This window comes from Coffea arabica, chromosome 8c (assembly GCF_036785885.1).
Source record: "Coffea arabica cultivar ET-39 chromosome 8c, Coffea Arabica ET-39 HiFi, whole genome shotgun sequence".
In the NCBI taxonomy this organism is placed as follows: domain Eukaryota; kingdom Viridiplantae; phylum Streptophyta; class Magnoliopsida; order Gentianales; family Rubiaceae; genus Coffea; species Coffea arabica.
The window spans coordinates 38,975,084-38,991,337 of NC_092325.1; the positions used below are offsets into that span (position 1 = coordinate 38,975,084).

Genomic DNA, 16,254 nt, shown 5'->3' on the forward strand with positions numbered 1-16,254 from the left:
TGCATATAATGGCTTCCCACGTCAGGGACACCGAAGACTGTAGTGATCCACTCATAATCCTGGCCCGCAAGCAAGCTCTAGCTTCATTGGGAGGAATTTGGAAAGCCCTGTTGATCTTTTAAAATCTGAAGCACTCCTTTAATTATACGTGCATGAAAAGGGCAAGACAGGAGAGCGCGTGTGCATGCATGAGAATGACCTTTCATCAGCAGCAGCAGCTGTGGGATATTCGAATTGGAAGATCACTGGAGTCACCAGAGTCATGACTGAGAGGTTTCAAGCCAGCAAAATCTAGCAGTTTTTTCTATTCTTCCCTTCTCTCTACCCTTTTCCAGTTTTTCAGGGACCGCCACTTTCAACATGTTCCTTCACTTTCCTCAATCATTCCCACATGCTCCCTAGATTCTAAAGTGCAAGCAGCAAAACTTACGAGCCTGGCTAGATTCTCTTTTTAGATAACCTAATAGCTAGCTACTAGTACTTAGCCAAGCTAACCTATTTTCACTTTCACCTCTCTTAGTGGGCTCTCACATTTTCGCACGCTGAATAGGGAAAACGAACATAGGAGAAATCATGCGTATTCAGGGGCGGAGGGAAGGGGGGGGCCAGGGTGGGCAACCGCCCCCCTCCAATGGCTAAAAAAAAAATTTTCTAAGTAAACAAATTTTTATTATATTGTTTTGTCCCCCCAAATATTGATAAAAAAATTTCACTTTGCCACCCCTCCAATTGTTATAAAAAAAAATTTCTAAGTAAAAATTTTTTTATTATATTGTTTTGCCCCCCCCAAAATATTGATAAAAATTTTCACTTTGCCCCCCTCTCAAAGACCCAAACACTAATGTTTGAAAGTTATTTGGACTTGGTCCAAATAACAGAGACTTGCCCCCCTAATTACAATTTCTAGCTCCGCCACTGTGCGTATTGACTATTGACTATATTTACAAATAATACAAGAAGGGTTATCCGGTTTTGTGTCACATCATAAATTATTTGTAAAGTATTAGCTTGTAGAACTGGGATTTGTGAGAATTAAGTGCTTCTTGTAGGTGAGTGAGAATTCGAACCCTATTTTGCTTTGTGATGATCAAATAAAAAGAATTACTTAACCCGGAAATGTAGAAAGGTTCTACAGCTGTGGGCTATTCTTTGGCTTCTGCAAGGGTCGCCATCTTGAAGATATCCACAATTTTGCTTTGATCTTTATTCTTTTTCCTTCCTGGGAGACAACCAAAGCGCAGCCTGGGAGACGCAAACTTTACTGAATTTATTAGATTTTCTCCCAATTAGTACAAAGATAATTGGTAGATTCTATGGCTTTCTCCATTTTGGTGGATTCTGTGGCTTTCTCCATCTCCACGTTAGCCGGAACAATTTAAACCCTAAGTTCCTTCTTTTGTTTTTTTTTTTTTTTTTATTTGAGTAACACCCTTATGCACCTTGCAGTACGTACATAAGCTCTTGACTTTGCTATGTGGATGAATTGGTAGGGAGCAACCAAAATTCTGAAGGACTCCATGGAGAATATTCTGTAGGTTGATTAATTTTCACTAAGGCAACTATTGATTACTTGATGAAATTGCATTGTACAACTTTTGCTCGACGAAAGAATCCTAGCACAACCGCTAATATAACATATATATATATATATATATATATATATATATATATATATATATATATATATATATATATATATATATATATATATATATATATATATAATTTTCATAAGATCTTCTTGACCATTAATCCAAAACTTGCTAAGCATCCTTGGACTTCGGCTCGAGAGCAACATCGAGCTCAACCTGCAGCTATGAATGGCCTTTTCAATTGGGGCGTTGCTTCATCTGCTTGTCAATGGGATCGAGGGTTCTTCCAACAAGAGTTATATCGAAGAGTTAGTGCTGGACTAGTGAAAAATCAAAGTTTATTAGCACCTGATAGCAACCATTAAGGCAGAGAATGTGACAGAAAGTCATCTTGGCAAGCAGGTAGTTTACTTGCATTTTAATTCCATCTTCCATTTTTTCTTTTTTCTTTTAATTTTGTCTATCTATTGTTGCAATATTTAGTAATTAGTAGGTTTTTTTTTCAAAACTTTACTTCTGTATAATCATGTCAAATACGACTGACTATCCATGATTGCTACACTAGGTTTTCTTTTTCTTAATCGAAACTGGTGTTAGCATCCTAGTGGCTTGAAGATGGAAAAGTAGGCTCTTCCTCAAACAAATGAACACTTGGAGCAGCCATCAACACCTCAAGCATATCAAGCCAACCAAAAGCAACTGAGACTGCGAAGTGCCTTACCCCTTTTCAAAAAGAGAAAAGGACGAAATCTAGGTGCCATTTGGAAGATATAGTTCCTAAGTCTTTTGAGTTTGGACAATTCCCAAAATTGGATAATGCCTCAATTCTCAGAGTCTTCAGTGCATCCAAGTTGTCAGCAACGAATCTCGATAAAAATATATACCCCATTTTCACTGGAACACTTGGTGATGGATACTGTGAATTTGAACAATGCTACAAAGTTTGAGGATACTTAGCGGTCGAGAGATAAAATGCACTTTCTTGAGCTTTATATCATGCAACCATTGTGAGATGAAATGGTATCGTACAAAGCTACAAAACCTTATCGATAAGGTATTGTTGGGTCAATTTCTGGCATCCATTTTAGTTTAGTGACTAGAGGCGCATAGCAAAGACACGAAATCAGTGACTCAGTGCCTCGTGGTCTACTGAAATATCAAAACCTTACCTTAGAGCTTCTGAAAAGCATCAAAACTATATATATCAATATTCCATAGAGATCAAGGGAACTTCACCGTTATTCTTATGATGGAACCCTTTTCATTATCTTCCTATTTCTGCTTAATAATATGAGAGCCTTGTGCAGATCGAGATCTTCCCTGTCAACCCTATATATAAAAGGTCTTGCTATTTAATACTAACAAATTATAAAAACTTCAAATAAAAATTTATCAGGGTTTTTCTAAAGGAGATGGTGAAATATTCTCTAATTTCTTGCTACGTGCAGGAAACTAAATGGACATAAATATCATTAATCTGCAACCGTTGGTGTGTGTACGCCTTTTTATATGCAGTAGTTGGACATAGTAAGCTTGGTTATTGAATACAAGTTTTTACATCTCTTATCAAATTTAAAGCATAGTATTCTATTATTTTCAATTGGTCAACTAAAAAATGGTTACTTAAACCATTGGAATGACGCTAAAGTAATTTTCTAGTCATGCAAGGTATTAAATTTGCAAAATCCCGATCCTGATCAGTGATCTCTACCTATAAAGCATGATTACAGCTATTAAGCACCCTTTTTAGCTGTGCACATGGCTTAAACACTAAGCAAACTCACAAGCTTTGAACTTTTAGCTTGAAGCTGAGAATCAATGGGTGCATTAATTAGCTTTGACTAGCTTCTTTGAACAAAGCATTATTGTTGTTGAATGGGATAAAACTATTTGAAACATCATTTTCAGAGAGATGAAGAAACGAAGACTTTTCCTTGTATTAACCAGTCATCTTAAAGGGTGAAGAGGCAAATGCAGCAAAAAATCCTAACCACAACAAAGATATTGAACATGGTTAGACCTAATTATCAGTCCAATGAAAGCTTCGCTTGTAGTAATTAAGTATGAACTGGTGGAAAGTTTCTTTTTAAAAGTTTGACCATCAGTTGTCACCGATCTTTCCATTTCTGGCTTTAATTCAAATTGGATGATCGGATTTCCTTCTTATATTCTAGTTGCAAAGTGCCCGCTTTATAGGTGGGCATCTACTTGTTCTTCTTATCCTTAGATGCTGTATTTTATCTATGCCAAGCACACACCTTTAAAAAGTCCATGAATATATTTTGAGTGAATCTTTCCTACTACACTAACAGTGTATATACTATCATCGTTAGATTTATTATATGTATGCAACAATTGAATTTCAAATTTAAATTTTGCATAGTTATCATTCATTCAATACTGATAGTATATACACTGTCGGTGTAGGAAAGATTAATCCATATTTTTTTCTTTTTTTTTCGAAAACAAGATTTTTTTTTTTTTTTTGGCTTTAAAAGCATTTATTTACGTTGATAAATCAGACATTATCTAAAGAGATGTAGAGAAGCTAGATAGGAGCAAATGGTCCGATTTCACAAACTTAACAAAAAGTGGATTTTTGTAGAGGGAAAAAAAAACCTTACCCGAGAAGAGAAAAACATTTAACCAAGGTAAATATGCGGTGAGCGTGGATCGAACACGCGACCTTCAGATCTTCAGTCTGACGCTCTCCCAACTGAGCTATCCCCGCTAGGTTGCAATAGCCATTTCAATATTTGCTCAAATCGGTATCTAATCAAATACTGAACGTCCTATCCTTCTGGGCTTTCCTACCATGGGCTGGATCACGTTCTGGGGATGTTAGCTAGTATTATGTGACTAGGCGAATTCTAGCTGATACTACATAAAAATCAAATGTTGTGATAAAATTTGGAAAATGTTATTTGCACTTTATTTTTTGTTATTTATACTCCCACCATTTATTTTATCATATAATCTAATATATGAAAACTATATGTTCAAAATGATAGTGGAAGAATAATTAACCAAAAATGAGTGCAAATAGTATTTCCCTAAAATTTTTGTCAAATAAGCCGAATAGCTAATAGCCACGGTCACCCATCTCAACTGTAGCACAATTAGCCCATTATCTTTTTTCTTTTCCTAACCATTTCACCTCTTGTTACACCCTTCTTATCCCCAACTAGAGCTACAAACGAATCAACCCGCTCACGAGCAGCTCGAGTCAAAGCTCGACTTGAGTTCGAGTTGGCCAAATCGAACTCGAATTCGAATTCGAACTCAAGTTTAAAAATATTAAACTCATTAGCTCTCGAGTCGACTCGCGAGATCGAGTATATATATGTATTTTGTATTTTTTATTTTAATAGTAAAATTACATATATATCTCTAATATTTTAATATTTATTAAGAAATTATTTTATTTTATTTATTTTAAAAAATAAAATAATTATTTTTTACTTTTTCGAACTCGAGCTCGAGCTCGAATTCGAGTTTGATAAAACTAAATCAAAACTCAGCTCAATTAGGATAAAACTCGACTCGATTCGATTTGTTTGCAACTCTACCCCCAACTATCAAGTATAAGATTTGAACCCTGAGCCTTATAGTGGAGGAGACTCAAAAAACCATCTTCTGACCCATTATCTAATAAGCAACAAAAAGGTAATTACTGGAGAGGGGTAAAAGTGGAAGGAGGATTTGGTGTGGCCCATGGTCATCTGATAGCCCATCATCCACTCAGCTTAGCCCGTCTTCAAATTCTGGATTCAATCTGAGATCAGCCCCACTAAGAAAAGTTGTGTTTTGTGTTGGGTTCTATTACCCATGGACAATGAAGAATATCGGGATGATGGACAAATCTTTCAACGTTTAACCCATTTGCTTTGACATTGAACCACATCTTGTCTTTTGCTCTTAGTTTCAAAAATGCCATTTGCCCAATGAAATTGTGAAGGTTGTTTCAACATTCAAGCTCCACACCAATTTCTCAATGCTCAGGTCTACATTGATCCTACAACTAATCAAACCCTAATTTCAAGTTTAGTGCATCAGTGGTTGCAATTATGCAAAATTATTCCTGTATAAATGTTGTGTGGCTGGTCTCAAAAATTTGCTAATTGTGAAAATAGAATTTTTGATCTCATCCTGTTGAAGCACTTAATAATAATATTATTACTTGATGAATTGCCATGTGAGCAATCCATTGAGGTTAAAATTTCTCAAGTTGAAGCCATTTGATAGTCAGCTGTGGTCTAATTAATTGCATTTTGGTTAAACCATCCATTTATTAGTTTCATGATTAGGAAAATTTTATTTTCACTCAAAGGTTTATTATACATTTGGAGATGAACAAGCATCCGCTAATTAAAAGAAAAATGTCTATTGCAATTATATTTTTATTATGATATCAACAACATTTGATCTTTATTAGAAAAATCCTTCATAATTTACCAAATGTTGTTGGAATTCCAAAAAAAAAAAAAAAAATCACGGCAAATTCAGTGTTTTGTGCTCATTATATTCAAACGTGGGAGGAGATTATCAAAGTGTTATCTTGAAATAATTTTCATTTTCTACCCTTTGAAGGGAAAAGAGAAATAATAAAGAACCAAACAACAAGACACATACAAAGATTAAGAAATACACAAGGCTTAAAAAAATCATTCATGGGTCAACCCAAGGGAACAAACACACATCTTACATAAATCCATTTCTGGAATACAGTTAATATGCAAATAGGGTGTCACAAATCTCTGTGAATGCCTCAAGAATAACCATATGGTAATAAGGTGAATTCAAAGACAAAAAACACTCCAACAACGTCTCAAGATCTTTAACTCCAAAAATTTGCTTCTCAATAATCATCTCCAACATTGATGTCCTGAAGTCATTATATGGATCACTTGTACTCTTCTCGACTGCATAGGCATCTTCAACTCCATCCTCAACAACAGCATTTAAAAGCTGGCCATCCTTATCAGACTTTATTTGCCCTTTCTTTCTCCTATGTTTCTTGCTGGTTTTCCGGCGAGACTTGGTGGATTTCCGGCAATGATGACTTCCAGAACCATCATAGTAGAGTTCAGCTGAAGCCTCAGAAACTTGGCAACCCTTGAGAATTTCATTATCTATGACGAAATCATCATCATCAGTCTCCCATCTGTGCCATGTCTTGTCAGTCTTGGAGTCCCTTCTTGTAGACTTTCCATGTTTTTGGGCTGTATTGGAACCGCTTTTGGTCGTTTTCTGGCTGCATGGGCTGAGAGCTGCATTTAGCAAATATGCTGTGAGTGCTGATGAGCAACGACCTAATTCAGTGCTCATCTTACTATCAAATCTTTTGGAGTGAATTTTTGCTGATTTAAGGCGAAAAGATTCAGAAGAAGTGCATGATGATAAGCTTAAAAAAGTATCAGATTTTCCATCACATTGATCATCAGCTGCTTCATCATCACTACTAAACCACCTGCCAGTACTGTTAGATGAAGAAATACTGTAATTCATCGTTGTCTCTTTTGCTCTTTCTTTCTTCTTTGAATCCATAACTGAAACAGGTTTAACAGCAGGACGTCTTCTTCCTTCAGGATCAGAGCCCATAAGCAGGGGCTTTTTTTGGTAGTGCTTAGACGCTTCTTTCCCTTTTTTGAGAGTGGTTTTAGGCTCTTGGGACTTGATCACTGAAGGGCGTTTGTGAATATCTGACGAGGGTATTGGAGGTTCAATTTCATGATGGAGAAATTTGGTGCCTTTTTTGACGGGAACGGAGCTTTGCACCACATCAGGTACACTTCGGAATTGGCAAGAAGTTAATGAAGAAGGGAAGAAACGGGAAACCCTCTTTACAGGATGATGATCCATTACAGATTTGAGTTGATCACATGAGGTTTGTATAGACTTTTGGGAGGTGGCAAGAATGTTGAAGGTGTAACTATCACACAACGTATGAATCATATATATAGTAGTTTAGCACTAGGTGCAGTATAACACAGTGTGAAGTTAGACAACCAGGACCAGGTTTCCCCCTCCGGTACTGTACTAGAGTTCATTATAAAATAAAACAACAAAAGTAGGGAATTGAATGTTACATCATTTTCTTTAATCAGGAAAATGGTCTCCACATCCAAAATTCAAAAATCAATTTCGTTTGATCTTGAAATTACAGGTTTGCAGGAGATGAGCCCTACAATTGGGAACATTTGCAATACGGCTCGCCAAAATGTTGGATTCTGTCAATTGAAGGAAATTGCTGTCATAGCCTTTGAGGGCCTAACTCAAGAATCTGAACACATCATTCCAATTTCAATGACTAAATTACAAAAAGTGAATGTACTACCTATAATTTGAACGGCCCAATTAAAATTTGTCTTTTATTGTATGAAGTTGCAGCTTGCTTTCACCTAACTTCCTTTTTAGGCAGTCTACAAACTATAAATAGTTAAGGGAACAAAAGGGGTCGAAGAACAAGATAAAATTGGTTAATTCAAAATTCAAATTTTGTATTAGTGGAGCTGGTGGTCGCATTTGAAAGAAAGGAAATTGATCTGGTGATTATAATGTTTCTCGCATTATATGTGTTTAGCTGGATAATCTTACTTCTGCAGAGGTTTGTGATATATCTTAACTTTTGTCTGATTTGGTAACAGGAAGAATATTAGTACCAGTTAACACACATGATATACAACTCTCACAACATGGAACTGCCGTATAATATCTCCCTAGTGTACTATCAAAAGAAGCCAAAAAATATATATATTTTTTTTTTGGATAAAAAGTTCTCCTTCAAGTTGAAATGCAATTTTTTTTTTTTTTTGAACCAAGTTGAAACTCACAAGTTGCCCAGTGGGTGATTGTTAAGCTCATTATCCTTCAGAAAAGAGAAAGATCTTATGTCAAAACACAAAGAAAACAATAAGTTCACGTGATTCAACGTCTATTACACGCATCATCAAGCACAATTCTACAAGAAATGGATGATGTATTATTTTGGATTCACGGACTAATGATAGCATTATTGGATGGACTTTTGTTTCCTTATCTTGTAGCTTTCAAACCTTAATAGGTAATATATGGCTGTAATCAAACAAATTCAAGTTTTGGCTTAAGCTAAAAGATAAACAGGAAAATCAGTAATTCAAGATATTATCCTTAGTGTTGAACACAAAAGAGATAGATTACAGAGAAAAATAAAAATAGAAAATGTTGTGACACACTTTATTGTAAATTTTATTTACCCAAATCTTTATTACCAATATGCATGTAACTCGTCCTCTTGATCAAAGAAAAGTCTATAAAATATCTCATTTCAAAGTCTACACGTCAATAAGATATTACATCTATACATAATGCCTAGTGCAGAGCAAATAAGTTCGGAGGAGAATGCTCCACATCTTGCGGCACATTTCCTTCATGGCCCATTGTCAATATGCTAATGTCTTATTCTTAATTCCTCATGGATACAAGACAAGCAGATGAACTATTTCATTTGACTTTTTTGTAGGACTCTACCCCCAACACACAAATTTTAGAGGGCTCTGCTGCCCTAAGAGCCACAAAATTGATATGCGTATAACTTTGAGATCATGAGCTGACCTCTATACCAAACATCCAACGCTCCAACAACAGCATCTCAAAGATTGAAAGAACTTCCAACAATACACAAACAACAATCTTGCTGTAGTATTATGAATTTCAAACTTCACCATAATCCCACCAAAAGCTATAGGACACAAAACTGTTGGTTGGCTTCATTTTTCCATGTTAGTCAGCTCACTGCCAATTATCAATAAAGAAACCATGCATATATATAGCACAAAATATTGTGTTTATCTATGTATGCGTAAATCATAATGCATGTACCTTCTATGAGGTGTGCCTTCTATCATCTAATCTGGAAATTTTTGTTTCCTGAGAAGTTTAAAAATCCCACAAATGGTAATGGTACACACCGCAAAATGGTTTACTCCTGTTCAACATATTTTGAATTTTTTAACCACTCTATAAACTGAGTAGATCTTGTTTTAGTTCTGCAATATGTTGTTTAGATCAAAAGCACTGATACATAGTGCTACATGTTTACATAATGATTGGTGTATTTAGCCATGAATATTAATTGTTGTATTCTTTTGCACGCTTAAACGTTTGTAGGATTTGGGCTTTGAATTTGAACACTTCCTGTGCTATGTTTCTACTGCTGTTTTCCCAGAACGTGAAGCTTATTCCAGAGGATATTTGACTTAGGGTGACGCTGTTTATAGATTTTAGGGTGCACTTGTCTTTTTCAAGATGGAGTTATCTACTAGGATAAAATCCTGAACTTAGTCTGATGTATTTGGCTGCTTTCTGCTTAATCATACATGGCCCAATCACGTGTGCGACATCAAAGGTGAAGTCACAATTGAATTTTGGTGATAAATTGAAACATTAATTGGCTCAATATGTGTCGTTTTGCTAATGATTTATGCTAAATGCCAACGTTTTACAGTTTTGGTAGGGTGGCTACTTTGAATTCAAACAAGTTTTTCAAACTGAGGAAAGAAAGTGTCACACCTGTTAGGTAGGGTGACCAGTTATGAGGAATTTAGCAGGTTGCTGTGTTTAGGTCACTGATCATTCTCTTGGACAAAAGAATAATGACTTGGTACTTAATTTTGTTTGAACAGAAATTCAAAATTCTCCAAATGCTGCACCAGAACTTCAAAAACAGGGAAGGAAATATGCAAATCCCAAGTGAAGTTTGAAGCACATTATTCACTGAATCAACCCTTTTCATGATTCTACCGGTAGAAAAATCAAACATGGAATATGCTCCCTGTGATACCAGAACATTTTTTGTTCTAATTGGGGATCGGCATCTCTTTGCTTTCTCAAAAACATATACTTGCTATATCTCTGACGTTTGTCTTTACCGCAAAATGTTAATTATTTTGTAGTTTTTTTTTTTTTTTTTTGCAAAAATTGAGTTAAGTATTGGCACCAACAATTTGTGAGTGTTAATTAATTTTGATGGTAAAATTGTTTATAAATACTTTTTATATCAAAAGGTAAATTTCAATATCTGAGGTCCGTGCAACTCCTTGTTAAACCACTTAAGTAAAACAAGTCCTACTTTGGTCAATAAAATATAAAATCGTTTATAATTTAGTCCTTAAAGTGGGACAGATTTCATTTTTTGGATACTAAAGTGAGAAACATTTTACTTAAGTGGAAAAGGGTTGAAGTATCCCACTTTGAAGTTTAGGAACGAAAGTAAGACTCTAGATATAGTTGAAGGATGCGTACTTTAATTAATACCAAAATTTTAAACTTTGTCAATTCTCCACATGAAATGACAATTTGCTTTAATTACAACTAATCACCAATTCAATCCTGTCTAACTACCTCACAATAAATTCCTCATATATATTTATGCTTTATATATACTATCTCTTTGGTTTAATTACGTTTATATCCCTTGATGTTAAGCCATGTTACAAGTCTGACCATATTACCAAAAGACCTTGAGAAATCATGACTGCAGAACATCTAGATCCCTTTGACCATCTTAGGTTTGATGACGCTATAAAAAAGACTACTGGAGGTTCTAAAATACCCCGCAAAACCCTTCTGTTCTTCTCCACCTTTACATCAAAATACCCAAAACTTGAAACCTTGATGATGGTCGAGGCCGGCCACGAAGACTGGCCAGTGCCACCACCCTAAAAAACATCAATCATTGAATATTTGTACACTAATTGCAGGATGATGATGTTTCATAATCCATATCACAAAATCTAACCAGAAAATAAAAGCTTTAAATCAGACACCTATATATTGCCGTTATTCTAACACAAAATCCATGCCAAACTCCAAAAATTATACAAAAAAATAGCCTTCTGAATGTCAAATAGAGAGAAGGATTGATTACAATTAAACAAAAATGGTAAAGTTTTCGAGTAGAAACTAAATACCAACACAAAAATAATGACATATAAGTCCACAAGGACCGAGTCTCTTATATTCGTAATAAAACCATAGACGAAACTAGAATTTTAGTTTAGCAGACGGGCGAAGTATCAGACATATTATGATAAAAAAAAATTTATAGCAAATGATGAAATTCGGTGGAGGTCAATTCTTTAAACCACGACAATAAAACTTGAGCGATAGTCGATAAATAAAAGCACATTATTGGAGTTTGGAAAATTTTTATTTTTTGTGTTTATTTTTACTAGTACAATTCCATATTTTAATTGAAGTAGAGGTATACATAAGACTAATTGAAACTAGTACTCAAGATTTTTTCCCCACAAGTTTGAAATTAGATTTGAATTTTCTATTTTTATTTATCAAGCCAAACTCAAGCGAGTTTTTATTGAGCCGAACTCATGTTGAATTCGAGCAGTTCAAAATTTTTGCCTGCAAATTGCAAGTTTCACACTAATTGACCCGAATTTAATATTACACTAAACTCAAAATGCTGTTTATGTTTAGTTTGATTAGATAGTGAACTAAATTAACAAAAATCTCATAAGCTTAAATTCGATTGGAATATTGGATAGCTTGGTTCATCTTACAATGCTTAATTCAAGTTAATTTAGTCTAAATAGGTTGCAATTACAGTTAAATTTCCTTTACTATATCTTTCTTTATTTTTAGAAAAAAAATGTATAAATCATCCCTCACATATCACTAATGTGAAAATATATTCCCTCAAAATGAAAATAATCACTTTTACTCCCTAATAAATTTAAAAATGATCAATTTTTTGTCCTTGATCACTTTTTCATTTGAATTTTAGATGAAAGTAGTCACAAGCAGACCATGTGACCAATTTTTAAAGGGTAAATATGACATATCAATATAATGTTGACCAAAATATAAGGGACAAAAGGTCTCATATCTTAGTTAAGCATTATACCAAAATGGCTAATCACTTTTTGTACATTAAAATTTTCCAAAAACATCTCGGAAAATCACATGGATTGTACGGCAAAACAAAATTAGTTTTGGGACATTATCTAATTCCATCCACCTCTTTATTACAAATATACCCTCCCTATAATTTTCAAAAACCCTAGATAGCTAAAAGAAAAGGCACTAAATGGAATTTCCAACTCAGAACTAGCAACAGTGCTATCCTTTTGTTCCAAATAAGTGAAATGATGTCTTATAGATCATGAACATCATCATATACTAAACAATTACATCATAGAGAAAGCAGATTTGCACAAAAAATATACTTCAAAAAGAACAAGTAATTCATGGTCTGCACATTGAGAAACCAACTAAAATCTTGAATTATTGTTTCAAGTTTGACTATACTTTTCTTCAATATTCAATTACAAAATAAATAAAAAGCCTAATGAGGCAAAACAATAGTAACCTTCGCAGGATTCCCAGGCATTACATGAAATCTCAACCTCAAAAAATATGTCTTCTATCTCTAATTTGGCATTAATCTTTTGGCAAGATCATCAATTTCTATGATCAAACCAAACAGCACGACCGGTACTCTTGAATTTTTATTGAACTCTTTTCCATGGTCAAACCAAGTATCATATTTCATAGTATCAAACCAGGCAGCCTACATCCCGAGTCTGACCACTCTTAATACTTAATCCTAAGCTATCAAAAATGATGGAGAACGGGAGAGTCACAACTTTCCAAGCCAAGTCGAGGACCCCACCGGTTTCGACTACTATGGTGGGTAAGACTACAACTACTTCTTCGACATTGGAATTGGAGAAGGCGGTGGCTGCAGGGACAAAGGCAAAAAAAGTATCATCAATAGTGGTGGGCTTATCGCTGGAAAAAAAAATAGTGGTGGGCTTGTCAAAGGAATTGGAGGTGGAGGTAAAAGAGGAGATCATTTGCTTAAGGTACTAGCCACGAGCGGAGAGGATCTTTATGCATAAATTGGGGTTTTCAAGGCTTGTAAATTGCTTGAAAATAAGCCAATTTATTTGCCACATCCCCCATTCTTGTTAGCTTCGATCTATAATTTTTGTGAAGAAATTGGAAAGAAAGAATTTGGGGAAATTAGGGTTTGGAAAGAAAGGAATTGATGTCAAAGTGTTCAACCAACTTATTTGATTCTGTGCCTAGGCAAATACTTGAATAGACCTAAGCCACCGACTAGGGTATAGACTGTGTGGCCAAAAACTCGTCAAATTACTTCTTTGCTGAAAAGGCTCAAGATTGTAAAACGAAAAGGCAACGTGGTTTATTTATTTCAATAGGGTCTATTTCAGGTGGTGGACCGAGTCTATATCAGCCACTATCTTGTCTTTATTCAATATAAGACTTTTAGTCCTTCACATTCTCCATCAACATTCATTGAAATGTCATATTTACCCTTTAAAAATTGGTCATGTGGTCTACTTGTGACTAATTTCAGCCAATATTTGAATGAAAAAGTAATTAGGGACAAAAGTTGATCATCTTTAACTTGTTAGGGACTAAAAGTGATAATTTTCATGCTGATGGACTAAATTTTCACATAAATGATATGTGAGGAATGATTGTGTAATTTTTCTTTTTTTATATATATAATTTCTTTAATTGATATATTATACTAATCTTCTATAGATTGCAAATTATTTAGAAAATTACTGAGTGAAAATCCAAAGAGAATAAACAATAACTTTAGATAAATATTTGGGGAGGCAAAGTAATAATATTTTGGTGAAAATCCTACTACCTAATACAATTTTGCAAAGTTTTGGGGAATGGCTACTCCAGTCCATCCCTGTAGTTTGGTTTGCAAGCCTAGAGGTCTCTTCACAATTGTTTTCTTTAAAAAAAAGGCTGCTTATGCGTGTTATCTCTTTGAAAATTTTAGTTTGGGTTTAATTTTTTGCTCACTGTGTATTTGATTTTTTATCCGTATGGCCTATAGTTTTTTCTGTGTCAACATACCTCTTGATGAAAAAGCTTGGAAGTTTGTTTCAAATACTAAATTATCCAAGATATCTGTCTAATGCTTGTGTTCTACTTAGTTTTAATATAATATTGTTGTGCCTTGGTTGCTTGAACTTCGTACTATTGGTCCTGAGAAGTTGGATAATTCACAATTTAGTAGCCCCTATTTCAGCATTACGCACAAGCATATTTGTTGGCACTTAGGCCAAAGTTATTAGCCATGCGACTTCTTGGATTTCTATTTTGTTCTTTCATGAATTATTTTACCATGTAAGATTTGTTATTTTTCACTTGAATGCACACTTTCTCTTTCTCTCTTTTAACTGTCTCTTTGAAGAGTTGTGGATAAGATTGTGCCATTTTCTAATAATTCAAAATTGATGTACTAATTGTTAGAAAACCTTGCGCTAAGTGGCGTGGGTGTCCAGAATCAAGGAAAGTATAAAAGTAACAATCAAACAATAACATTGGAATTTGGTGATTAAATAAAGAGCTTTTATACAAATACATTATAAATGTAAGTATTGTTAAAACATCCATAGAGAGTTTAGGTGTAATTGATTGTATTGGAATTTGATGGTTCATATACCTCAAGTTCATTGATGGGTTACTTCGAGATTTTTGTTTCAAAAGATTTTCATAATTTAAGTGTGTAATTTGGCTGCGATTTCTTTCCTTTTGTTTAATTAGTGTTTATTAGTAATTCAAGCATACTAAATAATAAAACATATGAAATTCATCTTATACTAATTAAAAAACATAGAGAATATTCTTATTTACCATATCCCTTAAGAGTCCCACCTTCTTTGAAAGGTAGTAAATCAGCTAATGCTGTCCTCAAGAGTCCGCAAGCTTTACCATATCCCTCCTCAATTAATTTTTGATTTGGATCCCTAGCTATTTGATATAACCATATACTTTCTCAATTTATTTCTAATTTATATCTCTATTTGATATACACTATCATATTTAAGAGTGCAAAGCAAAAGTTGCTATAGTAGAAAATGGGACAATTACACCGTAATTCCACTTAATTTGGATTGTTTCTTTGTCATTTTGCTTCTTTTTGTGTTAGCCATTTGTTAAAATCTTTGTCCTTGGATGGTAAGTTCTAAGGACCAAGATTATATCGTACACTTGGAATAATGATAGTTTGGTTATATTGCACTAGATAAAGCCCTACTCCATCTTCTTGCTCTTTGCACTTGGTTTAACTCAAGAATCAACTCCTTTCTTTTTCTCATTATGCCTGATTTTCTCTTCCTCCATTCCTACCCTGAACACATGCTATTTACTCCTGTAATCTAGCCACATTCTCAAGCAGATGTAAACAATTAAGAGATCAAGTCTAGAGACGCAATTACATGATTTGGTTATTAATGGCTTTATTTAGAAACCTTGATGACAAGGAACTAGGGATGGAGATTTTAAATGATAATTAAAAAAGTTTGATGACAAGGCACCAGAGATGAAGATTTTAAAAGATAACTAAGAAAACTTGATGCCAAGGTAGTAGAGATAGACAAGATTTTAAAAGATAATTACACCTTGGTGACAAGGCCTAGAGATGGAGATTTTAAAGTTAATTCTAAAGAATTGGATACATATGGATAATCGATGTGAATTGTCACTGTTGAAAAGAAAAGCTCTCTTGGGGGCCGGGATGAAGTTGCTACTAAGCTCTATGAGGGATGAAATTCCTACTATATTGACTTATACAGCTCTGGAGGACAGGCGCCATGTTCACTTGTTGAAACAA

At 34.4% G+C, this 16,254-nt stretch overlaps 1 protein-coding gene and 1 non-coding gene across 2 annotated transcripts; both read right to left on the reverse strand.

Moving 5' to 3' along the window:
- Nucleotides 1-4,250: 4,250 nt before the first annotated feature.
- Nucleotides 4,251-4,323, reverse strand: TRNAF-GAA (transfer RNA phenylalanine (anticodon GAA)). Its single transcript has one exon. It is a non-coding gene; the product is annotated as a tRNA-Phe (tRNA).
- A 1,914-nt stretch (nt 4,324-6,237) lies between these two features.
- Nucleotides 6,238-7,503, reverse strand: LOC113706105 (uncharacterized). Its single transcript, XM_027227994.2, has one exon. The coding sequence runs from the start codon at nt 7,452-7,454 to the stop codon at nt 6,321-6,323; it is 1,134 nt and encodes a 377-aa protein (XP_027083795.1). The 5' UTR covers nt 7,455-7,503; the 3' UTR covers nt 6,238-6,320.
- Between the last annotated feature and the right edge of the window lie 8,751 nt (nt 7,504-16,254).

What these genes read in the sequence shown, in the direction of transcription:
- LOC113706105 (XM_027227994.2), bottom strand. Translation starts at nt 7,454, where the DNA reads ATGGATCATCATCCTGTAAAGAGGGTTTCCCGTTTCTTCCCTTCTTCA.